The sequence below is a fragment of the Pipra filicauda genome, unplaced genomic scaffold (assembly GCF_003945595.2).
Source record: "Pipra filicauda isolate LSUMZ 115617 unplaced genomic scaffold, ASM394559v2 scaffold329_size807674_pilon, whole genome shotgun sequence".
Lineage (NCBI taxonomy): Eukaryota > Metazoa > Chordata > Aves > Passeriformes > Pipridae > Pipra > Pipra filicauda.
The window spans coordinates 407,750-433,358 of record NW_024104453.1 but is presented as its reverse complement, the minus strand read 5'-3'; the positions used below and the strand labels follow the sequence as shown (position 1 = coordinate 433,358).

Below are 25,609 nucleotides of genomic sequence, written 5' to 3'. Positions count from 1 at the left end.
TCAAATAAGCATGAAAAATGGAGCGCTACAAAAACAGGAGAGAGGGAGACAGCTCCTGGCAGGTGAGCTCCCGTGTGATTTACTCTCCTGACCAAGCACGGCTCTTTCCTTTTGTCCTCCTAAATCAGGGTGCCACAGAGAAGTTACCACCACCAGCAAGAGCAGCAGAGTTAGCTGAGAGCTGCCACACTGCTGAGCAGGAGCAGGTGGGAGCAGCACATCCCTGGGGCTCGTCCGAACCCACGGCATGGGCTGGAACGAGCAGGGGGAGGACAGCAGCGAGGCAGGACACGGGAGCACAGCAGGAGACACGGGGAGTGGGGAGGCAGCCCGGGTCAGTTCGGAAGGGAGGATGGCAGGAAGAAGGGTAAAGACCTTCGCTCCGGGACTAACAGACTGCAGCGGCAGGTAGGAGGGGCGGTGTGTTGTACAGGTGTGACAGTAACAACAGCGGGTGTCGGGAGGGAGCGGCACCTGAGCGGGGGGAGCAAGCAGAACACAGACAAAAGGAGACATTAAAGGAAGACAGTGGTTTATGGCAGCAGTCCCTGCTCCTCAGCAGCTCCAGTCTTGGCTGGTTTTGGCTACAGAGGAATCTTGTACTGCAAACTGCAGGTCACCTATGGATCTCACTGCAGCTCTGCAGGGTTTGCACATGGAAGCTGTGCTGGACCCAGCAGGGCCCTTAAGCCTCATTCCACCAGGCCATTTCCACCTCTGCCTGCCCTCCCCCTACCGGGGGAAGCCCCAACCCCGCCGCAGGACTGACAGAGGCACAGACCTGCAGTGTCAGCAGCACCTGCACTGACAGGCACCTCAGCCACACCTGGGCTCCCCCCACCACCCAGGGGAGGTGTAAGCGTGTGGTGCCCAAGGGAGAGCCCAGCTCAGACCAGCAGTTGCTCCCTCCCGCACACACGTACCGCAGATTTCCTCATGCCGGCTCGCGGTTTAGGCACTGGTTTGGAAGATTTTGTTTCAATCATTTCTCCTGCTCCAGCACCAAGAGGCTTTGCTCTCTGGGCTTGGAGGGCCAGCTGGTAGGCGACCTCGAACGCCTGCCCCAATGTGAGGATGATCTCGTACGTCAGGTTCTTGGAGAGAACACAGAGCACAAAGCCGTCAGGTCACCCTGTGCACAGTCCCCACACCTCCCCCAGGACCTCCTGCCTGCCTCTTAGCCCCACCAGCACCACAGTTCAGCAGCGTAAAGAAAAAAAGCCCAAACATCTCATGCAGTTGATTTTGCCCAAGTATAAAAGCGAATCATGCTTCCAGCTTCTCAGTGAGTTAAAAGGTTGTTAAATCAGCCCATTACACTCACAACATAATTGAGAGCATGTGAGGGGTTTGTGCATGGCACATTCCCCAGAAGGGAAAGCTCCTGCCCTGCTTTATTCAGCGCTGGAGACTGCAGGAACGAATACTGTCCACAAAGGTCCAAAGTAAAGGCATTTGGAGCCAGCACTGTTTTAGGGTAGAAATGGTGAAGGAACCCTAGAAGGGACTAGATCCTGGTCTGTGACTCGCTAACAAAGCTGAGAGATAAAACAAGTGGACTGTAAAGGACTGGGAGATGCAATGCAGTAACCCACTCACCACATCCACAGTGCTGAAGACGTGGCAGTAGTGGTGGCTGGTCTGCAGATCCTTGGTGATATAGGCAAATGTGCAGAGATCCTCGGGGTCCTGAGCAGCACAGGAGATGTTCCGGATCTCGTGCTCAGCAATGACATTCTGCCAGGGTCAACCACAAGCACCTGTCACCCTTCTGGGGATGGCAAATACACCCAGCAAACGGTGGCTGTGGAGCGTGTCCTGGGGGCAGGGAGGGGGAGTCTCCCAGCTGGGCCAGTCCCAGCTCCCTCCCATGGCAAGAATAAATGGCAACATGGCCCACAAACAGCTAGTCTGCCAAGCCTTTGGCACTTAGGTAACCATCATCACCTTGGTGCTCCCCCACAGCCTGAGCAGTTCCCCAGGACCAGCCGTGGCTTCTGGAGCCACAAAAAGTGACCTGCAGCCCCCAGGCAGGTGGGACTGCAGGTCTTGTCCCTCCAGACACCAACTCCAAGGCATCTGCAGCTCACCTTGTTGGAGGCGTCGATGAACTTCACCCCTTTGTATGTGATAGACAAGATTATGGTCGGGACCTTCTTCATGTGCTCCGTGGATTTCTTCAGAAACAAGAACATTCAAGTGACCAGCTGTGAATAGATGCTCCCTTCTTCACCCCTGCCCCAGCCCACCCCAGAGACCCCAGGCCCATACAGGCAGGTTTTGGGGGTCTTGGACCAGAAGGAGGAAAGCAAGCTCCCGGTGGAAACAGAAGGGGAGGGATGGGGACCTGAAGTGAACCCAGCCACCCCTTCCCCAGTGAAAACACCCACTCTCCCACTGCACAGACCTTCCAGCTATGGGGAACGGTGCTGGGGAGGGGCAGTTCAGCAGCGACAGCGGCACCGCCTGTTTGGTGGTCTGGGCCCCCACAGGGTTTGGGGAACCACAGCTTCACTGAGATCCCCCATCCCCCAATCCACATCATCCACCACAGGCTGCAAGCGGCCCCAGGGCCTCCGTACCCTCATCTTGGCACAAGCATCCTGTGTAGACTCTGTCCCTCGGAGGTCTTTGATCAGCATGGAGCCCAAGTACTGTTTGAAGGAGGGGGAGATGTTAAACCCTGCCAAGGCAATGCCATGGCCCTGCAACTCCACATGCAATGGCCTGACCCCAGAGCCTCCTCATCCTCATCACACCCACAAGCCAAAAGCCACTTACATTGGCCTCGTACCCGCAGGACTCAAAGATGAGCTTCTCGGGCTGGTGCTGCCAGTTTTGGACTGGGGCATATGGGGCAGCCAGGCTGGGGGGGCGCAGGGTCAGCTTGGATTCCCGACGGTCCTCCTGGAAGGAAGAAACATGGATGTGAAGCCACAACAGGTCCAACCTGGGTTGAAACAACTCTCAGGAGGGCTCTTTGGGCTGAGGTGATTGAGGTTGGCAATGGCCAAGCCCCCCAGGGGCTGGGTGAAGGCAGCACATGGCAGATGAAAGTGCCAGCTCTGATGGAAGCACGAGCTGCCTGTTTTTGAGGTGAAACCGAGGCATAAAGGAGCCGCTGCCTCTAATGCCTGAGGAAAGCTGAGCCCGACCAGCTCTGCATCACCCTACCTCCTCCCTGGCTCCAGAGGAAGGGCAGCCTGCACAGAGGGCCACTGGGACACACTAAAGCACCCACTGACCTGTGCTTTGTAGCGCTCAGCTCTGGAGTAGGGAGCAATCTCAGTGCCACGGTCGTGTTGCCTCTTGCTGGTGTCCCCGGAGGGCAGCAGGAGATCAGCAGATCTGCCTGTGCAGGAGTCATTCTGGCTCAGGGGCGATGAGGTCTGGGACATCAAGTCCTGGCACTGAAAAGAACAGACACCACAAAGGCTTTCAGTCAGTTTGGGCTGTACCCCCCCATCACTCCCCTCTACATTGCCCAGCTCTGCAAAGAGCAGAGCTAATGGGGTCAGCTCCTGCTCTGGGGGCTCCTGCCTCAGTGCCAATGATCCCACCCTTTATCTTCTGCACGAGACCCATAATTTGCTCGAGGATGGTTTCAGCCAGGTATACAGCCCCTTCTGCCCAGCACACCTCTGCCTCTGTGAGCTCATCCCAGGGGCAGGGGACACACCGGGCTGCAGGCAGGGTGTTTACAGAGGAACGGGCTCCCCTAAAGCACTGAGCAAAGCACCCCAGGGTGCTGATGATCAGCCAGCCCAGGAGTGGAGCCCCCGCACAGCTGCAGCCGCATTAGTGCCATTTAGTCCCATTCAACCCACTCACTTGATTTGCCATTGATGTCCCTCCGCCCCCCGTGCCAGAGCCAGCCTGGATCGCACCAGCTGCAGCGCCAGGAAATGCTGCAAACGGCCCATTCTCTCACCCAGCCTCCCCGGGCAGCATCTCAATCAGCTGAGCTGCACCGAAGGACCCTTCTTCCCCCCCAGCCCTGCTGCCTTCAGTCTCATCCATCTCATGGGGATGAGCAGTGGGCCAAGGCCTGGCACCCTCCTGGTGCAGCACCAATGTGAACCCTCTCTGTTCTTGCACCTGAACCTGGTTCCTAAAATACCCCATGTGAGCAAGCAGGGCACAGCAGCCCAACTCACTTTGGCTAAGGCTGTTTGTGTTGGGAAGACTTGGGAATGCAGGACAAGAATGCAGAGCTCTGCAGCAGAGCAAGAACAGGATGCTTAGGATGGGGAAACTCTAATCATTCCAATTCCTGCTCCAGGAAGCTGGTTTGCAATCACTGAGAGGAGGCAGCAGCACATACCACCACACTCCTGAGCTCTCAGGGTCGCTGCGAGCCCTGTGGCTTTTGCCAAACTCAGTTCTCAGATGCCAGTTTTCAGGAAGAATGGGAACGTGACAGCTCCCTCCCAGACAACTCCCATAACAAGGGCCTGACATCCAAATGCTGCCACTCCTGCAGCAAAAATCAACATCCACGCATCTCATCGAGTGCTATTTGGCAGTGACAGCGTGAGCTCTCAGCAGCCCAGCCAGGCCAGGGAGATGGGTTCCGGCTCCCAACAGTGCAATCAAACACCAGGCCCCAGCTGCAGCCCTTCTCCAGATGGGCTGGGTCGCTCCTGCCTGCCAAAGACTGCTGCGTGTCTGGCCAGGAAACCAGGGTGAGGAAGTGGGCCCAGCATTCCCCTTGGTGCAGGGCAGAGGTGAGGGTGGCACCCTATACCCCTTCAGTGCAGGCACTTGATCCCAAGGAGTGGCCTGACCTTCCCTGTGGGACAGCATCCAGAGGCTGACCTGCAAGGGCTGGGTGTGACCTTCCCCCACTCACTGCAATCACAGGGTCACGCCTGCACTGGTATTTGCTGCCTGGGTGGCTGGGGAGGATGAGGTGAGGAGCTGAACAGACACACCGGACACACCAAGATTTCTCCCAGCACTGACATGCCCTCCCAGCCACACGAGCCAGGCAGGGACCACGAGCAGGGACTCACTCTCAGCTGCGAGAACCGCGGCGGCTTGGCCGGGGGCTCCTCGTAGGGCCTGTCTGCCAGCGAGGCGATGATCCTCTTCCGATGGCCCAGCAGGTTCACCTTCAGCACCTGCAGGGACAGACCGTGGTCACTGTGGGCTCTCCTGCCCTTGGCACGAAGTGGCTTCGTGAGACGACTCATGGCAAGTCTCAGCCCCAGGGAAGGGGGTAGGACCTTGGTGCCCTGGCCAGAGTGAGGCAACACTCACGTTTACTATCTCAAGCTCCCAGAGGTTTTTCACAGTGTCAATAGAGCTGTAGCCACTCGAGAGGAAGGACTGGATGTAATCCTGCAGCCCCAGGGAGTCGAGCCATGCAGGAACTGATGGCTGGCTGTTCCCATCACAGCCCAGGGGTTTCAACTGTGAAAGCACAAGAAAGGGGTTAAAAGCTGCAGATATCCTGAGGGATACGGGGTCAATGAAAATCAGTTTACAGCGCATCTCCACTAGCACTTTACAGTACCAAAATCACTGTATAAACAAGAAATGCTCTTGGGATTGGCAGGAGGAACAGCCACCCTCTCCCCAGCATGGAGCCACCACCATCCGCATAGCCTGGGAGACCAGTATAATCCTCCTCCTCCCTGCTATTCCCAGAACCCTTCCCATAGACACAGGGACTGGCTTTTGTTTTCCCCTGAGTTCACAGCCATGCTGGGCAAAGCCCTGTCCCTGCTCCATGGAGAGCATCGGTGCTCACCTTCGGGAGGGAACGAGCAGCCTGGAGCAGCTTCCGGCGGTGCTGCGGGTCCCCAATCCCAATGTCCCGAAGGTCCTGGTCTTCCATGACATTACAGCCCTGGGGGGGGGACAGGAGGGAGTGACACGGGAGCAGGGGACAACAGGAGCAACATCAGGTGCAGGAGTAGAGATCAGGTGGTTACAGCACCCTCCTGACCTCACCTCCCAGCATGTCCTGGCAGCAGGAGGAGGAAGGTGCCCAAGGCTGGGAGCTCTGCCCCACATACTGACCTCAGGCACCCAGAGGGCTGACACTAGCAAGGTTGTGGCACACGGAGCAATGCCCTCCCTTCCCACCCTGCTCTGGGTTCCACTTCGAGCCCTTAGCCCTGGGTCACAGCTTGCAGCCACCTCCCATGGGATGCACAGACGTGTTTACTGCCGTGTTAAACGTCCAGACAAACCCCAGCCCCCTCCATGCCCGAGCAGGGGCCTTTGGCTCTGCTCAACCTCCCTCCACAGCCACAGAGAAACCTGTATTGCCTTCCCTGGGAGCAGGGGAAGGTCAGGTGTCTCCTCCAGCCCCGGGCAGAAGGCAGCCACCCGCTCTGGCAGAGATGCTCCTGTCACCACACACTGCACTGTTAAAGCCAATTTTCTGCCCCCTTCCCCCTGCAGAGCAGGAGCACACAGACTCTGCCCCCATTTAAAAGCCTCCACCCACCACAACCTGATTCCCTGCCCTCATACCTGGGCAGAGCTCAGCGGGAAGCCTGGGCACGTCTCCCCACGGCTGGCAGAGCCACACTGCTGTGTGACCAAAGGTTTCAGCTCGAGCCCGAACCCCCTCCCTGGCCCTGCCTCCCTCTGCTCCCCAGAGAGTCCCAGCAGAAGGTCTGTGCTGACAGTGCTTCGCTGTTCCACATTTTGGTTTTTTAAGAGAAACCCAATTAAAGGCGGCTGTGGGGGGGTGGGCCGGCCGGGGTGGGGAGAAGGCGAGGGGCAGGTTGCCAGGCCTCCCCCACACAGGGCAGCAAGTGCTTCCTATTCCTTTCCATCCACACATTTGTGAGATTTCAGATTGTGTGCTTTGCTGAGTGAAACCTGCTTAAATGCAGCAGCCAAAGGCAGTGAGCTGCCCACCGAGCAGCCATCCCCACCCCGAGCATGTCCCTGCTCCTGCCTGGTTCGTGAGCCCCTGTTCAGCAGCATCACTCTCGCCCCTGCCACGGCCTGGCACAGTGACAGCAGGGCAGGACAGCACACGGCTCTGCCCAAGAGCTGCTTCCCTCGGCCGCAGAAAAGCGTTCAGGGAAACAGGGAATTAATGCCATAGGTAAGAGATGCCCAGGTCACAGGAGAGCTGCCCTGGAGCCCAGACTACAGTCACTTAGCAAACAGGAGCAGGGGTGATGGGAGGCAGAGGTCTCCACAGCCCGTGGCCGTGGCTCCACTGCATCCCTCTCCCTTGGCAGCCTGGATCTGCGCACACTCGATTCCTGGAGGGCTGGGGGGCACCACCATGGCAGAGCTCGAGCCAACAGCTGCAGCACAAAGACATTTGTCTGAGAGTTGTTTAAACAGCAGGAGGAGTCAGGACACCAGGGCTCACCTGGGTGGTGATGCTGCACATAACACACCATGCATGGATGGAACCATGTCACAGGAGCTGTTCTGTGCACCCCTCAACTGCACAAAATGAGTAAGAGGCAGACTGATGCTGAAGGCTCCAGGGTGCCCCTTTGGTGCACGAGAGCAGCTCTGTCAGATTGTAAACAAACCCCTGTGAGTAACACGAGGGGCTGCTGCTGCTGCTGGGGCAGTGACCTCTGGCTGGTGTGCAGCAGCATCCCACCAGAAAGATGGAAACATCCCTCCCCTTTCTCACAAATTTTAAGCCAAAGAGCCACATTTAATGTACATTCCTGTAACAGCAGGAGATTGTGTGCTCGGCTCAGGGGAGGAGGGAAGAGATTAAAGGGGATTAACTCCCCTGACAGGCACCTCACCTGGCACTGTTGATGCTGCAGCACTGCTGCAGGGGTTGCCAGAAGGTCCTTGGAGGCAGTGTACGTGAGAGGAATTCACCTCCCAGAGGGAGAGGCTTCAGAAGGGCTTTTTGAAAAGGACAAAGAGGGCTAGAGCAAGTGATGGGATTTCTCCTGTGAGAATTCTGGAGAGCTACTACTGCCCTGCCTGGGGAAGAGCACAGAGAGGGACTGAAGTCCCCAAGCAGGTTATCATCACACCTTGGGTACCCAAAATATGCAGTTCCTGATGCCTGAGCCTGCTCTCTCTCCCATCCTGCCCATCTTGGTGCCCTGCAGCTCCATCCCTCTGTAGAGAGCCGGGGTTGGGAGCTGGGGAGGCACAGAGACAATGCTGGCAAGGGCAGAGCTCACAGCCAGCCCTTCCCTTCGTGCCACCCAGACAGCAGGAACGGTTGGCAACCAAATGAGCTGTGACAATGGTGATGCGTAATTTTCATGTATAAAAACTAAAAAAGCTTGCTGAGCCTATTTACATTTTCACTCATGCTTAACTTTCCAACGTTGAGCCCTTTGGTGCTAATCCCCTTTAGCACAGCCACACTGCCACATGAGCAGCACAGGGATAGAGGCTCTTGCTCTCCCAGGGTACCAGTGCCAGCCCCACAGCAAGGCAGTAGGTGTTCTCCCACCTTTGGCATCTCAAATTCAAGGAAAGCTGCTTGCTATATAGCAAGGATACAAGGTAGTTAAATACTGTGAAGCCTACAGCTTTCTCCAACACTCCTTATTTTTATATGTCACATTAAATTCCCTTGGTGCCAGTCCATATTCCCCGGGTACTTAACAAGGATAGACGAAGCGTAGCAGCTCTGAACAAATCATTTCAGCCCCTGGTGCAGGAGAAATGTCCTTCAAACCCATCCAGATTTCATCTCCCATGAAAAACAATAATCTGCCACTAAAAGAGATAATTAAATGCAAAGACACTGGAGATCTTTTAACCTTTTGCCAGCTGTACAGAGGAGCTGCTTAAACCAGACTTTAAACCTGTCTGCACCCAACACACCCTCAGAGCCAAGGGGCAGAGCTGCTCTGCCTGGACCACTGCTGCTTTTTGGTTTTACCCAAAGGTCCCTGTTGGTGCTGCCACAGGTCAGCAGATGCCCTGATGTGGGCACAGACCGGCCCTGGCTCCCACAAGCCCCTCTCTGGGTCCTCTGAGGACGGGCTCAGTGTGGAGAGCAGAGCTCTGGGATGTGCTCTGGCATCAGCCCAGTCCAGGAGCCTCCAGCAGCAGCCTCAGAAATGCCAATTAGAATCAAAATGACTTTCCCAAGATGTGTTTCCAACTTTATTCCTTGTGACAAGTGCTTTTACCTTGCATGTTCCTCCCAGCTGCCCCACCTCTGCGGGCTGAGTGGAGCGAGGGTGGCTCGGGGCTGACCTGGGCCAGAGCTCTCACTGTCACCCACCCTGGGGGAGGAAGGGGCATCCACAGCCTCTTCATCCCAACACCTCACCTTGTGCTCTGTCAGGAACCAGTTATGGGCACTTCCTGCACTGCAGGCAGCTTGTGAAGGCTTTGTCCCTGGACCACACATTCCTGCACTAATCCAGGTTTCAGTGCAGCACCACGTGCACACATCCATCAGCCTTGGTAGGAAAATCTTTGGCAATTTTTTATTCCCAGAAGAACTGGGATGATTCCTAAAAAAATCCCCCAGAAAGTAGAGGCTGAATTTTTTTCTTGGCAATGGACACAGGAGCACAATTTCCTCCCTGAGCTCATGCACTCGGCCAGGGAAGGGACACGGGGAGCACAACACATGACCCGGGACAGAACTCCTCTGCTCCCGCTGGCAACCCAAAGAGCCGAAAGATCAGCTCAGTCAGACATCTGAAACCAGGTAAGGCGAGTCCCATCCCAGCTCCCAGCTGGCACAGAATGGTTGCTAAGTGGTCGGAGGGGCCTTCATTCCCCAACCTGGCCTCCAGCTTCCTCTGAGCCAAACACAGCCCCCTCTGTGGAGAGGCACAAACACACACCACCACGAGGGGCACTCCTGGCCCCCACCTCTGCCCTCTGCATCGCCCCGAGGGAGGGCAGGGATCCGCCAAGTGACCCATGTCCTCCCCTGGTCTACGCCGGGATGCTGGTGCACCCGACCCCCCCAGAGAAAGGAGTTCTTGGAGGAAGGGTCGGCTTTGGTCACGCTTCACCTCTTGCACTGTAATTAAACAGCCCGCCAGGCTCCAAGTTTGTCATTAAAGGAGAAAAGCACAGTCAGAGGTTACCTGGCAGCAGCAGCATCCCCTCCTGCTACTGAGGTGACCCCAAAGCGAGTGTGCCAAAGGCAGCGCTGCCAAAATCTGCCAGATTCCTCCTCCAGCAGGACACTCTGCAGGCATTTAACTACCTAATTTTCAGATGCTGCTTCTTCCCCAGAGCCTGGCGTCTGTCCACGCTCTCATTCCAGCTAAGGAAGGGCCTGAGGCACAGACTGTTCTGTGAGGGATGCGTGGCCAGGCCAGCAGTGCCGCGGCCCCGACGCCTCGCTCGGCTCACGCCGGTGCTGCCGTGAGCAGCCCCTGCCTCGGTGGTGGCCCAGGGGAGGACGGGGACCAGGACGGGGACCAGGACGGGGACCAGGACGTGTCCGCTATTAAAAGCGACAGATGCAAAACCCAAACACACTCCAAAGGCTCCTGCAAACATCCCAAGCAGAGCTCCAGCTGAAGGCTCTCGGTGCCTACAAGGCTCTTTTTCTTTTTCCCCCTCAGTGCATTTGAGACAATTTGCATCTTGTCGAGGATTCTGCTGTCACTGCTATTGCTCTGCTTTTGGCAACCAAAAGCCTGGATGTGGGAGATGGAGATGCATCCAGCTCAGCACAGACCTGGGTTGATGATCCCACAGCTGGGCCCCACACCCCAATCTCAGAGCTGGGGGACCCCACTTGGTCACATAAATCTGCATTTGTAATTGGCCTCACGATCTGCAGGGTTTGGTGCCTTCCCTTAATGGCATCTGCAGTCTGGGGTAGGTCAGTGGAAACTGGAGGAAAAGATTTGTTTAGTCACGGGCACGACAACGAAGCCTCAGCTCTCCACAGAGCATTGACTGGGGAAGGGGCTCATACACAAAACCCTACAATAAATCCGAGATTAGCACACAGCCACTTCATTTTTGTTTAATTTTCTTCCCCATGCAGACTGGCAGCATGACAATGGCAACGGAGGGAATCGGTCATGGTTGTCAAGTCCAGGCAATTTTATTGAGAGAAAAAAAATTAACTGCTACTTTAATGGCTTTTTTAATGTTTATGGGGCCTGGAGCTACTAATAAATCAAATATAAGTATCCTCTAAATTGCCAGTTCTGGTCCACCCACTTTGCTCCTCAAAATCCACTCCAACCTGGCTGCTCCCCATGGAGTCCATTTCCATCATCCAGGGAGTTTTGGCACAGCTCTGCCATGTTTTCCCAGATCAAAAAACCTCCTCAAGCCCCAGATCCCTGCATGTCTCCACTCTTACCATTCCCTTCCAGAGACACCCCAAACACCCATACCATGGCGGATAAAGCACAGTCCTTGGGAACCTCCCAAGGATCAGCTGGAACCCACCAGGGAGCTGCCAAACAAAATTCATTTCCTTGTAGAAGCAATTCCCACTCAGGGCTTGGCAGAGGCCCTCACCCGAGGGTCCAACTCCACTCCTACGGGCTCGTCCAGGGCGGCACAATCAGCCTGGGGACCCAGACACGCATTCCCGGGGGCTGCAGCAGTGACACACAGACAATACTGTGTAACGTGGCTGCTGCCCCATGTCACAAAAACAAATGAAAGCTGTTTTGGTGGTGTACCTCCAGCTGGTGTGAACCAGGCCAGGCACTCCTTGGACCGACCATGATCCCTGCAGGGCAGCGTGGCCAGGAGCCGGCAGGGCAGGGCTTCCTTACCCCCACCGGCTCCAGTGAGCTCAGGACAAAGCTGTTCCTGGGTTTGGGAGGACCAAATCCAGAACCAGCCACCCAAGAGCCTCTGCCTGGCTGGGGAGAGCCTGACACCAGCCCAAGCACGAGCTGCAGGGGGCTCACCTGGCCCTGCACTAATTGCCTCCACCAGCTGCAGTCATGCCACGTTCTCGCTGCATTTCACCAGGAGCAGACACAGTAAAACCCTCTTAGGGGTCTCTGGTGGGTTCCTGATCCTCCCAGATCATTCCTGGGTGCAAACAGCTACTGGAACATGTCAGTTCAGTTTTCCCTGGATGGCTACTATAAAATGACAAGTTCTATATGAAAATAGAAAGAAGCTCTGGGGCACACACACTCCCAGAGCACGCCCAAAGCCTGGCTGCTGCCCAGGGGACCAGCAGCTGCGCACCAAGCTGGGCCCTTCAGGAGTGGATCAGGCAAAGCTGAGTGACTGAGGACACAGGAGCCACCATGTCCTCCAGTGGGGCAGATACCAGGTGAGAACGAAGATCATGCAGATGTGAGTCCACATCCAAATCCCAGGGATCTGCAGAGCAGAGGAGACCTGGCTCCGTGCACACCCTGTCCCTGGGCAGCAGGGGCTGTTCTCAGCCTGGGCAGACACGAGCAGCCCTGAGATCTGCTCACACACCCAGCCAAGGTGAGTCAACCTGAGTCAAGGCCTCAGCTCTGTATTCATCCTCGTTTTCCCGTGCACACAGAGAGGCAAAGAGAAAGGAAAGGCTCTTCTGTTAGGGAACACCACTGCAGGATAATGTAACATGGCACTGAATTGCTTTGAATCAAATTAATGTCAGTACTTTAAATTATTTGCGAACACGCCCTTCTTCCAACACCATCATTTTCCACCACTTCTCCCCAGTTATAAAAAAATAAATAACCCCCCCCACCAGAGAAGCCCAGGGCACTACATGCAGAGAACAGATTTCCCTTTCTGACGCTGTCTCATTGAATCAGCATTAGCTGCTTTCCACACACTCCATGGGAATCCAGGCTTGAACAATAAAAAAAGCCATAAAAAATGGTTTATATTCTCTTTTACCTGCCCATTTGTGAATCAAAATACCTTTGGACTGAATAAAAAGTTCAACTCCAGAACACTGGTACAACTGCCAGAGCACACGGGGTTTGCCCTTCTCAGATGTCAGCCTGGAAACTGTCGGGGGCAGCAGCAACTATCCCGCGCCCCAAGGGAAGGGAAAAGCTTTTGCAAACATCTCAGACACATTTATAGGATCTGTGGGATCACAAAACACTGTGTGAGGGAGCAGGTAATGGCATTCCCCTCCCCATTTCTGTGGGGAAATTCTACCATCAATTACTGCAATTCCTTCTCATTACAGTGGCCACGTCCCTTCCCTCTCATGAAGGGCAGAGTCCAGCCTGGCCTTCCCCGGCCACTCCCTGTTTGCTGCAAGGACCAGGAATGCACTGAGCATCCCAAAGCTCATTTCCTATGGAATTCCCACATGGAGCATCTGCAGCAGATGCACTGTTGACCACAGCTGACAAAACGGGGCCAAGCTCCAGGAGCAGCAGAAACCCTCTTGGTCCATATTCCTGTGATATTTTTTCTGCTCTCCTGCTCCCTGGCTCATTACTGGCCAAGGACAATTAAGTCCATTTATTGTGCACTTTTCTGGATGACATGTCTCACTCACTGGTGCAGTTTTGTGATATTACCTTTCATTTCCCTCCTCTGGTGAGGGATGAGGCAATGGGGCTCCTGGAACTTGGCTCACACTCCGGGGCCACATTCCTCCGGCGCTGTTCCTCCTCGGTGGTGGTGGGATATTCCTGGTTCACTGGAGCTGTTCACATTTGGCAGGCAGCTCTGCTGAGGATTTTATCCTACTTGCAGAGCTGTATTTTTGCTAAGTCAAGGACAGCACCGCCACTGGCAGCAGCTTTGGCTCAGTTGTGTTCACCCACCGCACAAATAAACCTTCCCCTCTAATGAAGGAATCCCAGCGGGCTGCAGAGCAGAGAAGACTTGGAAGTGCCATCTCCACTTGAGCTCCTCCTAATCCCAGCTGCCTGTACAGGCTGCTGCCCAATTCCAGCTCCATATGAAAAGCAGCAGCTGAGTGTCCCAGTGTGATTGCCCCGTGGCAGTGGTGCTGCCCGTGAAGGTCACTCGGCAACCCAGAGGGCAAGAAGCTGCTGCCCTGGACAGTGGGGTTTGTGCTTGAGAGCAACAGAATAACAGGGAAAGCCTCTTCCTTGCCTTGTCCATAAACACAGCAAAGCTACTGCAGGCAACTTGAAGGGAGCAGAAGAATTTCTGCAGACACAGAGATGTGGTCCAATGTGCAGATGTGGAAAGAGAACTCAAGTCTTTTGGAAAACTAAGCTACCTAAATTTATCTTTTATCATCCCTTTCTTCCCTCAACCAAGCTGAAAGATTACACAATCTGAGATCCATGTAGACCTCGGTCCCTTCCAGAAACACGTACATGGGTGAAGGCATCACGTCACATCAATGTCTAAATAATCCTGCTGACTTGTGCAAGTAATACCCACCCCTGAGTGAAGCCAACGCTAGACCAAGATCAACTTTGTCCCAGATGCAGAGCTGGAATTCCCAGGAGCAGAGAGGCCTCCACTGGACCTTGCCAGCTCACCCTGGCTCCAACACACCGCACCTTCCCCCTTCACAGCCCAGCCTGGGAGATGCTCACAGTTCCCAGTCACTGCAAACCTGTAGGAGCTGCAGGAATCCAGAGCCCCCTCAGCTGTTGGTGCACAGCAGACCCCGAGAGGAGCAGGACCCTCACTCCCACCCGAGGTGCAGCCTGCCCAGAGTCATCACCAGTGGCAGTGCTGGCGTGTGGCCAGAGCTAATCCCCTAATCCCCAATCCCTGGAGCTCTGAAAATAACGGAAGTGTTATTCTTGGAAACAATGCCTGTTTCTGCCTTCCTACATTAATGTCTAATTAAGAAGCCCAATATATTTACAGAGCACTTCTCAGACTCCCTTTACACACGGTGTGTTCATGAATCATTTCCCTACCTGGTGGTAAAGGTTCTTGTGACACAGGGTGCAAATTAACACAGGAGCCAGCTGAAAATACCCAGGGATTCAGGAATCCCTGAAACCAGAACCGGCTGAAGTACAGGCTACCAGAGCACTGAGCAGCACCAGCAAGGCCAGCCCCCTCAGTCTGTGTCTCTCGCAACCCAGCCCCATTCCTGGGGCAGACAGGGCACTTTAAACACCTCTTTCTCTAGGGGAGAACAGCACCAAGCGCCTGGTGCCAGCACACACTGGCTCTCACTGTCCCCACTGCAGTGACAGGACACGCTCCTCGTGTCTGCTCTTACTCCTCTTCTGAGTTGTAATCTACTACAGGCTGAGTATCTTCCTCAGTACATTAAAGGGCTCTTTCAGGACACTGCCCTGCTCTGCAGCTGCACGACCTCTGCACATCAAACACTTTGCTCCCACAAAGCTTCTTGTTTGCCCCCAAATGGCACCTGGGGACCCTGGAGCAAAAGGAGCATCCTGGCACCTGGAATACCCTGCAGCTCTACGAGCAGGGAGCAATGCAAAGCAAAATCCTGCACAGAAAACAACTGTTACCCTATCAAAGGACTCCAACTTCCTAATTTTGGCTACTAAAATTTAATTAGCCTCACAGTCCATCTGGCGATTTTCAAACCATTACCTGGCGTTCTTTGGACCTTGAAATATTGAACACAGTGAGGCCCTAAGAGGGACTAATCCTCTTATAGAAACTGTTTAACTCCAGGAAAGCAATGCCACTTAGTTTGGAATATTCTTTGTTAGCCACTGGAAGGGGCAGGTAAGACAGAAATAGTTGTGTGAAGAGGACTGAGCAGCCTGACAAGCGTCCAGCGCCTCGGGCACTCAGTGCTCCTGGTCTGCCCAGCTTCAGTGGTCACTGCAATTTTAATAGTTCATCCAAGAACATCAAAATCACCAGTAGAACCAAATTAAATACTTGTTCCTCACTTGTGCTGTATCTGACGGTTTTACTTCCCCAACGCCAGAAACTGAAGGCAAAGAACATCACAGAGGAAAAAATTCTGAATAATTTGACTTTCCTACTGGGCTGACGTATTAGCTTGGAGTTCCCAGGGCTGGGATGAATGGATTTAAAGCCAGGCTTGGCACGGGTGCTGGAGTCAACTCCCTAGGAAAAGGGATAAGCGGTAAAATGGAAATCAGCAGGGGTTTGCAGGAAATCTTTGTGAAATTATTTGACCTTTTACCTTTGAGAGGAATGAGCAAGGAGTGTCCCATTCCCTGAATCTAGCTGTAGCCAATTGCTGCACTGGGAGCAGCCACTCAGCACTGGACAGGGAAGAAAAACATCCAGCCATGACAAAAGCTAATCCTATCACGTACCCAACACCACCACACAGGAACTTTTGCTACTGAAGTTCTGAGCTCAGTGAGGTCCATCACCCCTGGCCAGGCAGGGGAGCAGCATTTTATCTGCCACTGCTGGGTGAGAGCAGCCACCAACCCCATAACGGTCACAGATCCATCAGCAGGGCATCCCAAAAGGATCTACAGGGTTATTTCATTTAAATTTGTTGAACCACCTCCAGAGCACCCCAGAAGTCATGTCAGACTGCCCCAGCACACTCAGGGACCCTCGCATGGAGCTGAATGTCCTACACAAAGCACAGTGAAGCTGGGAGTGCACTGGGGGTTGGGACCAGCCTGGTGGGACACTGGGGGAAAAACCACAGCAAACGACAGCTCTGGGGGGAACGCTGACCCTGCCAGATGAAGGGACCAGCTGCTTGCTGGAGATACATCTGGACAGATCCCACGACATTTATCCTGTTGGTTGGGTCATTTTTTAAAGCTTATTTACACCCTACCCCGAAGTAGCCCAACAGACACTGCTCAGGTGTGCGCTTCCTTGCACTCCATCCATGCCCTTTCCTGGCTTCCTGTCTCTCTCCACCTGCCTCCCCTGCCCTCCCCACCGCTGATGGCCACTGTGTGTTCCCAAAGCCCCTCACATCCTCCTGGTGTCACCTCTCTGCACCATCCCCAGTACCAGAGGGATCCCCACCGTTCCAAGGCAGGATGCAACATTAACCAGAATGACTTTTCCAAAGGTTTACATCCATTTTTTGTTATTTACCAAACTTAGAGTCCACATCAAAAGCACTTCTTTAAGCCATGCAAGGAGAACTCTCCTGCAGGACCAAAATTTTCCATCTTTGCACTTCAGCATTCCACATGAATTCTCAGATTTTTACACAATGCGGCTTCAAGTTTATAGACCCTGGTTATTAGAAACCCTCATCACTGAGCACTACTGTGTCGTCATTAGGTTTCAGAGCCAACAGTGTCAGTGTAATTAGGTACAGTTCATTAACACCCTGCCTGCATGCTAAGAGCAAGTACAGTTCCAGCAAGAAGTCTGCTGCCTCCTTCACAGCCCAGGGCACAGACTGTTCAGGGACTCCTTCAAAACACCAGTGAATTTCAGTTCACATTTCTGGAGCAAATCAAATAGTACATATTTAGGGGGCAGATTAAGTAAAATTTTCTATGAAAATTCCAGTGAAAAAGCAGTAACACCTGAAATAAATGTGAAGACCCAACACAACCCTCATCTATTCCTTCTGTCAAACCTTTTACACCCCCCAGGACCATTGTGCCGGGCAGCAGAACCAGCTCTGCCTGGCACCGACACGGGGCACTGGTAACGCGGGAAGCTTTGGCCAACCCGCTCCTCGGAGCCCGGGGTCCCTCCTGGACACTCACCAGGAAGCGAACATCGTCGAAGCCGTTCAGGAGCAGCTTGCTCTCGTACTGCTGCAGGCCGATGGACTCCAGCCACTCCCCGACGCTCTGCTCCAGCATCCGCGAACCTGACGAGAGAGGAATCGGCAGCCGCTTGAACAGGGAGAAACCGTTCAGGCGGTAGCAGCGGCACTCTGAGGAGGACAGATGGCATTGCCACATCATAGTCATTACCATAAAGAAACTCAAAAAATTATGCTCAGAGTACAACAAATCAGCCGGCAGACAATTGCTCTTGTGTGCACAGACCATGGACAACAAGCTTCCAGTGCCTCCGTGGGCTCCGGGTGCAACCTGTACCGCAGTTCACACTCAGAAAAGAAACTCCTCGCCCAGGCAGAGGTTCAGAAGCACTGCTGGGGCGCTGAGATCACAGGCACTGCTGACAGGGCTCCTGAGTTCCTCGCCAGACAAACACATGAAGCCCAACCCCACGGGAATGCGGATCCACTCCTTGGCTCAGCAGAAGGGGGCGGGAGGAGAACAGCAAACTTCCACCCGAGGCATTCCCAGGCAGTTGCAGGTGCGAGGGAAGGGAGCGGAGCCGCTCCTGGACGCACGGAGCTGTTCCAGTCCTCTCATCCGTGCACCTCCAGATGCACCCCCTGCTCAGCAGGGAGCGCAGAGCAGCCTGAGAGAAAACAGCTTCGTGCAGCCGAGCCAGCACAGACACGGCGGAGGCTCGGAACAGCAGCAGGAGCTCAGGCTGTCGGGAAGACACGCAAGACAAAGGAAGCACAGACTGCAGCAGCGGAGAGAAAGGGCTTGTGCTCTTCCTTCCCAGCAGTCCTGAGACAGGCAAACCATGGCAGGGGCTTTGTCTCGCCGTTACCGTGTCATGAGGATCCCGAGCACGAGTCCGGGAGCCCTGGCACTGTCATTCTACCAGTGCCCCAGCCGGGTGGCATTCCAGCACACTGCCCGGGCCGGGCTGGCTGCCCCGGAGAGCCCGGCCCTGCCGCTGCACCGCACGACAGCGCAGTCGGGACCGTTCTCACCCGACACCGCCGGCCCTGCCAGGCATTGGGCGCACACCTGGATTTGACCTTCCTTCATTTTCTTCAGCCCCGCGCAGCCGCCGCATCGAGCCCCTTGCTCAGACAAGGAGCAGCTCTGCAGGAGGAGGCATTTCGGTTCCCTGCTTCCAAACCACATCAAAACAAAAAGCAAGCAAATGCAAGCACACTCTCTCCTCTTGCTGCAGCAGCTCGAGTCCGAGCCATGCCCTGCCACCTCCCCTCAGCCTCTGATAAAGGAGATTCCTCCCAGCACCTACGGAAGCCGTATGGACGAGCTCTCCCTTCCTTCACCCTTGGGATGAGTCCAGTGACTTGTTACTCTCCTCTAGAAAAGCTCAAGACCTTAAATATGAGAAAAAAAGTTCAGAGCTCTCCTTTTCATCAGGGAATTTGCTATGCAAGACAGGCAGATTTTCAGGCTCCCTGGCACATCTGTTTCCACCATGGATGCAAAGAAAAGGATGATCAGGAGACCCCAGTTTGCTTCCTTTGAACCTTCTGGTCAGCTGAAGCCGTTTGGTACCTTCCAGCCATCCCTCCCCACTCTGCTGCAATGGCTGCACACACAGAGCTCACGGTGTCATCTGCAGATTCTTGGGGTGATTCCTGCTGTCTGCTCCACGGGATTGCTGCTCTGCCCAGGGAGCTGTTGGGCAGCGCCGGCCGGTCCTTCCAGCGTACGAGCAGTGCCGAGACCACAAAAGGCTTCTGCCCCCCCTCCCCTGACCCAGCCTGTGCACCGGGGCACCAACTAAACCCGGACTGTGTCCCACGGGCTCCCAGCTCCCCCGGGCTCCATCCTCCCCTCCGCCGGTCCCCGCGCTCCGCCAGCGGCTGCGGCGGCTTTGTCTGAGCCGGCGAGCCCCGCGCTCCGCGCTGCCCGTCCCTCCCTTCTCCTCATCCTCTCACCCCTCCCAGCGCTCCCACCCGCCGCGCCAGCCGGGAGGGAGGCAGCAGCTCCCTAACTCTCCAGTGGAAATCACTGACTCCTCAATATTTACTGGATGATGGATGACATGGCTTGGGGTTTTCAAAAAATGATGTCACAGGTCTGCTCTGACAGTTCCAAGTGATTTGTGGCTGGCTCAGAATTCATTTATCAAGAGAGAGGTGAGGAACTGCCTGGTGCCTACCACAGCATTCCTGGGAGCAGTCAGGGTATTGGCAGGAGGAATGAAACCACAGCAGCTCCTTTCCCTCAGCTCCTGAATTTAATTTTAAAAATTATTTACTCTGTTCAGCCTTTCAAGTGCTCAAAAATGTATTTCTGCTTTTAAGAGGGAAACCTACAGTGACACAAGTACAGGTTTTCTGTTTATAAAACTGCTTCAAGTCATGACAGAATGAATGGGGGGAGGCATTTAGAGGGAGGGAATGGAGGGGTTTCCTCTAAAAAGGAAAAGAGGATAACAGATGCCCAAAACATCCCAGGCTGAAAATAAAGAAGCCCCAAATACACTGGGTGTTCAGCTGTTCATGTGTTACGAGGATGACACAAGAACAAAAGAATCCCAGTCCCTGTGCCCCCTGTCAAGAGCCTGATCACAACCTGTGACTGAAACAAACTCCCGTTTCTCAGCTCCATCCTGACCAACATCACCCCGTTTGCTCATGGACTGGGTGCAGAGAGACACAAACGTCTGTTCCAAGGCCAAGAACTCCTCTAAGGCAAAGGGCAGGTGGAGTCTGGTATCCCCAAAGCGATGGTGTTCCTTGATTGCCCAAGCTCTGAGAAGCCCTTGCCAGCCCTTACCCACTGCTTTCCCCAGACACGAGGCAGTAACTGCTTGTACAAACAGGTTCCAAACACATTTATCCCCACAGTAACTGCCAGCAAGGCATTTCACCCTTCCAGACCCCAAAGTAGTCAGGAGCCCAAATATCCTCAAATCTCACCCATTTTTGAGGATGAGAGCACTTGGGAAGTTCCCTGCAGCTCCCTGCACATTTGCCATGACCCAAATTGTTACGACCCCACGAACCCCTGAGGAGCAAAAGCCAAATGTGTGGGAGCTCCCTGGGTCCCGTCAGCCCCACAGCAAGGGCTGGTAGAGCTCTGCCCCCTCCAGGGAAGGAGGGACAAACAGGAGTGTGCCCAGCAGGCAATCTGCACACAAGGGATCCCAAACCGAGCGTGGCAGGGCACAGCCTGTGGGAACACCCCCAGCTCCAGGACACAGCAGCTCCAGGCTGTCCATATCGCCGAGAGCAGATCTGTGGGAGCACTGGCTCCTCCTCTCCCCTCCATGTCAGTCCCTTCCCTGGCACTATTGATCCATCACAGCCTGGACCACAGCCTGAGCCCAAACTCACACAGCGCTTCGACTCCTCTGCAAAGCCACCTGACCCCGGAATACGGAGCCCGAACAAGGTTATTGCACTGGGAACACACAGTGCCTTCCTCTTCACCTGAGCAAAAACCTCTGTCACAGCCCGTGTGAGCCCCTGTGGATCCGCATTAGCATCTCATCAGGAGGAGCCGCTGCCCACCCGGAGCCGTTCTGCGGCAGCAGTCTGGAGGTGAAGGATTTAAAAGGACAGAATCCCCTGTGGTGGCAGCTCTCCAGCAAGCTCGAGTTCTGCGTTTGCTCAGGATTTAAAGGCAGAGAGAGGAATTCACGCTTTAAGTACAGAGGGAAGCACGTGTCCTCCAAGAGCCTCATTCAGTGAGTATTGATACCTACAGGTGCCTTCAGGAATGCCCAGGATAACCCTCACTGAGGCACTTGGCAGATTAACCACATCTGAAGGGCACGGACTCCGTGGGACCTGCAATGACCTGCCACTAGCATGACCCAGCCCTGCTCAGCACAGCTACTGCCCTCACAGAAGGAGCCAGGAGGACAATCCTGCAGCTGCATTCTGTAAAATTAAATGAATCTTCCTGGAGAGCGTTGAATTAAAATTCCCGGCAGCAGCACTGAGCATCGCACGGGAAGCCCAGGTCTGCTCCTCCTGTGCCAGAGCCTTCCTCTCCCTCCCAGAGTCAAAGCAGATTAAAGAGATCAGCACCTTGTTTGTGTGCAGAGCACTGCCAGGACAGGTGGACACACGCTGAGTACACACCTGAGATCCTCTGCTGCTCCTGGGAAAAGTCAATGCCTTCACCAATGGAACTCATGATCTTCTCAATCTGGAAATAAAAAAAGCACATGTTGCATTACTCATAAATCAGAAAAAGGTAAAGCAGCCTGGGATTTCACTGCCATATGACAGCCAAAGAAATTCAGGGAAGGATGTTAAGATACCTCTGAACCAGAAGAGGTACCCTGGACTCTTTGCCTGGGAAAGTCCTCATCAGGATGGATGGCTCAGAGGGATTTGCAGAAGTTGGTGCTCTGTAGAGCCTTCCCTTCCACAACTTGCCAGAGCCTGGAAATAAGAAGCTCCAACAAAACCATCCCTCTGGAGCAGAGCACTAGGGCTGAGGAAGGAGCCCCAGACTGGCCACAGAGTGGGGGAATAAACCTCAATCCCTACAGGACGTTTTTTCTCTCATCCTTTAAGGACAGATTTGGGGAAGGAGTCCAAGTTTCTCTGGACTTCACCCCTGGCTGCCTCTGGCCTGGATCCCAGTGTGATGCTCCGCTCGGGTGCAGCACAAGCCCCAAACCTGCTCCTGGGGCTGGGGTCACGGTCAGGGGCAGCCTGGAGCTGACCTCTGCTAGAGACTTGGTGAAACAAAGAAAAACCTCTTAAAAGGCTCCTGCCAAGGCAGATCTCCATAAAGCCCTTCCTGCCTGCGGGGAGCAGCAGGCAGTGCACTTGCAGCATTAAATCTCACCAGGGAGAAGGCACTCGTGTGAGCTGGAACAGGGCCAGTAAGGATGTGGATCCCCACCCCTGGAAAACCATAAGGACAAGCACCTCTACTGGGCTTGAAACAGCTAATGTCCATTTACTGGGAGATTAGAAAAACAGCCTGGGAAAAAATAATCAGAATCCAAACATGTATGGCAGAAAAGGGAAGTACGACCTAAAAAGAAATTCCAGTTAAAGATGGGTTTTGGAATGAATGCACACAAGGGTCCCGCCCTGTCTTAAAGGCAAAAACAGTCCTTGCTCCTCTGCCCCCGGACACAGCCAGGACTAAAATGTGATCTTTGCTGAAACTGCTGGGAGACACCTGAGCTCTGCAGGGCTCATTTCAGCAAGAACCACCAAAGCAGATGGTTTTGCCTCCCTGAAGCAGTAAATGCTCCCCAGCAAAACCTTCAGATTTCACAGTGCCCTCAGGTACCATCAGGGCATTGTGGCCATGCAGGACTGGAAGAAAATAAAGTGATGGTGCAGAACCAGGGCTCTGGTACTGGCTGTTCTATTCCTTCCCATGGACAGACATTGAACAGGCTGCAGAAGATTTCTGGGACACTGCTGCAATCCTGAGCACTTGCTGCACAGTTTGGGTCTTGAGGTCAATTCAGTTTAAGCTCCAGAAGTTTAAGGACGTTAAGCTTTGCAGATTGGTGTCCATCAGCTTCAGGACAAGGTACATTTCTGAGCTGGAGCTGCTCTTGTACCTTGTCTGGGAATCTCTAGCTGGATTCAAGTTGCAAATTAACTCCGAGTGCCAGCCAAGTTCCCTTGTTTACTTTGTGCTGTCCTTTCCTAATTCAGGAGAGACTTAATGCTGCCCAGGCTCAGCCCCTGGCACTGCCAGTCCCAACACCACCATGAGGACTCGCAGGTGCTTCTGCAGCACTGAAACACCCACGACCTTTTCCTCAAAAGCAGGGAACTGCCTTGTGCTATATAAAACTGAATGGAAATTAAATAATCACGTGGCAGAGGATTACCTTTCACAGCCCTCCCTTGCCAAGCATCAGTCACGGTTACACACAGTCACAACTATTACCATTAATGCAGAGGGAAATCCTGCCTCATGCCCTCAGCTCTCCACGAAAAGCAAACACCTCAAACACAGTCACACACCACCTGAAACACGGGCTTACGGCTGACCAGCTTAATTTAACTCTTTAGGAGGCTGCAAAGAGAAAAATGAGGGGAAGGACAAACCTAGAGAGGGAACCAATGCTTTAGAGCATCCCTGTCCTCTGCAGCCTTTCCTCACCTGCACTCCAGCACTCAGATGGGGCTGAACAGAAGATACCTTGGAAATAGCCTACACTACAGTTTTTTAGGTTGTTCTTTCCCACTGGTGAATTATTAAAATACAAAAATACCATGTTTAAATATAGCACTGCAGCTCAGACTTAGTTGTAGCCTGAACACTCAGTTCTGATTTGTTTTGGCTTAACCTGTGTTTTTCCACTGAAGCACCAAACGCCCGTCCCTGGTTGTGCTTGGTGCTGTGGGGTGAGTTTGGGGTGGGGATTTAATTATTTATTTGTTTTCACACCCATAGAAATAAAAATGCAAAATGCTTTTGCCTCCTAAATTAATACTACCAAGAGGGGCAGGTAGCTCTATGCTGGGAAAGTGTTTTGGCCAATGAGCCCTGAAACCCCACCAGGAAAGGAGACGAAGTCCTGCAGAGCTGAAGTATTCTGGGAGAAGGAAAGGCTGCAAGGATGGGGAATCATTGAAGTCAAACAACAGGAAGGAGCTGCAGAGCAGTTACCAGGACTGAAACTCTTGGATCTATTTTCATATTTGCCTACGTTTTGCTGAAAAATAAAAGTGCCCTGACATAAGGAGGAGGGTGAGGCCCAGAGTCCCCGGGGCCAGGGAAGGGGTGAGCTCTTCATGCAGGCAGGCAGCCACGGAAACATAGCAACTGGCCAGTGAGTCCAAAACAGAGCTTTACTCAAAACCAACTGTCCTGAGCAGAGTTCTATTAAAGGAGGAAGAGGCATTTGTTTGCAGAAGGACAGTGAGGCCAAGCCAGCCTGGAGGACACGTGGCATGCCAAGGTCTGTCCCGCTGCAGGACAGGGGACGTTTCGACACTGGAGTCCTGCACAGTGATTCCCCACCTCACAGCACTCACAGCAGAAGCAGTCAATGGCCTCAAGGAGATCACTAGATCGAGCAGCACCCCATCAGGGTGACACTCAACCAGCCTCTGTGGCATCTCAATGCTCCTGGAGCTTTCTGGAAGGGGCTTCACAAACCTCACCTGCAGCTGGAAAACCCCACAGTCACCCTCAACACAAAGGTAGGAGTTTGTTCTCAGTCTCTGCACAAGCATCAGGGGCTGCCAAGGACACAGCGAGGTCATCCCGAGAGAAGAAAACAAATCTGGAATCCTCAAGTGCTCTGGGTTGGAAGGGACTGTAAAGGCCACCTCGTTCCAATCACCTGCCATGTGCAGGGACATCTTCCACTAGACCAAGCCCCATCCAATTTTGGACACCTCCAGGGATGGGGCAGCCACAGCTTCCCTGGGCAACCTGTGCCAGGGCCTCCCCACCCTGCATGGGATCGATGCCTTTTGCTTCCCAAATTGGTGGATTATAAAGCACCAGTGCAGGGCCTGAGCATGAGGGAGATGAACTGCAGCGCTCCTGCACGGGCCTGAGCAGTGAAGTTACTCAGATCACAGTCTGTAATTAAATAAAGCTACGCAGAACCAAATGCACGCTATCTGCCATATGGAGGGCATTAGTGCACTGTAATGACACCCTGCAGCAGGAGCATAATTAAGAATACAGCAAAATTCTCATTATAAATCCTTATTACTGAGGGTTCATAACCTATTGTACAAACTCACCCAGGGCTCAAGCTCTGCAGACAAGAGCAGCTCCAGCACCAGATTTCAGACTGGAAAGCTACTTACAAAGTTGGGTGGAAAGGTTATCAGTCTTTTAAATTTCTGCAATTCCATTCTGCACCAATACCACAGCAAACCCCAAGTACATCACTGACTGATGCTGCATTCCTGAAGGAGGAAGCGAGGCTGCTCAGACCCTGCTGGGATACATCCTGGAGCAGAGGGATGGCTGGATCACAGCATCCACCAGAAACTCTGAAAGGGATGGAGCAGGAGAAGGGTCTGGGACAATACCTGCTGACTCAGTGCAAGTGCAGTCCTGGAAAATTTGGATCTGGGCCATGAGCCTCATTTGTAGGTTGGTGACAGCCCATAAACCACTTCTGGTTCAGTTTA

At 53.9% G+C, this 25,609-nt stretch overlaps 1 protein-coding gene across 7 annotated transcripts in view; it reads right to left on the bottom strand.

Moving 5' to 3' along the window:
* The window catches only part of ANKS1A (ankyrin repeat and sterile alpha motif domain containing 1A), a 73,225-nt gene that overhangs the window by 5,184 nt on the left and 42,432 nt on the right, over nucleotides 1–25,609 (bottom strand). For 6 of the 7 annotated variants that reach the window (XM_039383891.1, XM_027728500.2, XM_027728499.2 and 3 more), the window contains 11 exons: nucleotides 21,608–21,674; nucleotides 17,484–17,590; nucleotides 5,756–5,854; nucleotides 5,263–5,415; nucleotides 5,016–5,123; nucleotides 3,246–3,410; nucleotides 2,782–2,907; nucleotides 2,583–2,654; nucleotides 2,091–2,177; nucleotides 1,600–1,737; nucleotides 924–1,094 (listed from right to left, as the gene is read on the bottom strand). In XM_039383891.1, the coding sequence (XP_039239825.1) occupies nucleotides 924–1,094; nucleotides 1,600–1,737; nucleotides 2,091–2,177; nucleotides 2,583–2,654; nucleotides 2,782–2,907; nucleotides 3,246–3,410; nucleotides 5,016–5,123; nucleotides 5,263–5,415; nucleotides 5,756–5,854; nucleotides 17,484–17,590; nucleotides 21,608–21,674 (1,293 nt within the window). Of the gene's footprint in view, nucleotides 1–375; nucleotides 475–923; nucleotides 1,095–1,599; nucleotides 1,738–2,090; nucleotides 2,178–2,582; nucleotides 2,655–2,781; nucleotides 2,908–3,245; nucleotides 3,411–5,015; nucleotides 5,124–5,262; nucleotides 5,416–5,755; nucleotides 5,855–17,483; nucleotides 17,591–21,607; nucleotides 21,675–25,609 lie in introns of all 7 variants that reach the window. The other variant, XM_027728504.2, reaches the window with a different exon arrangement.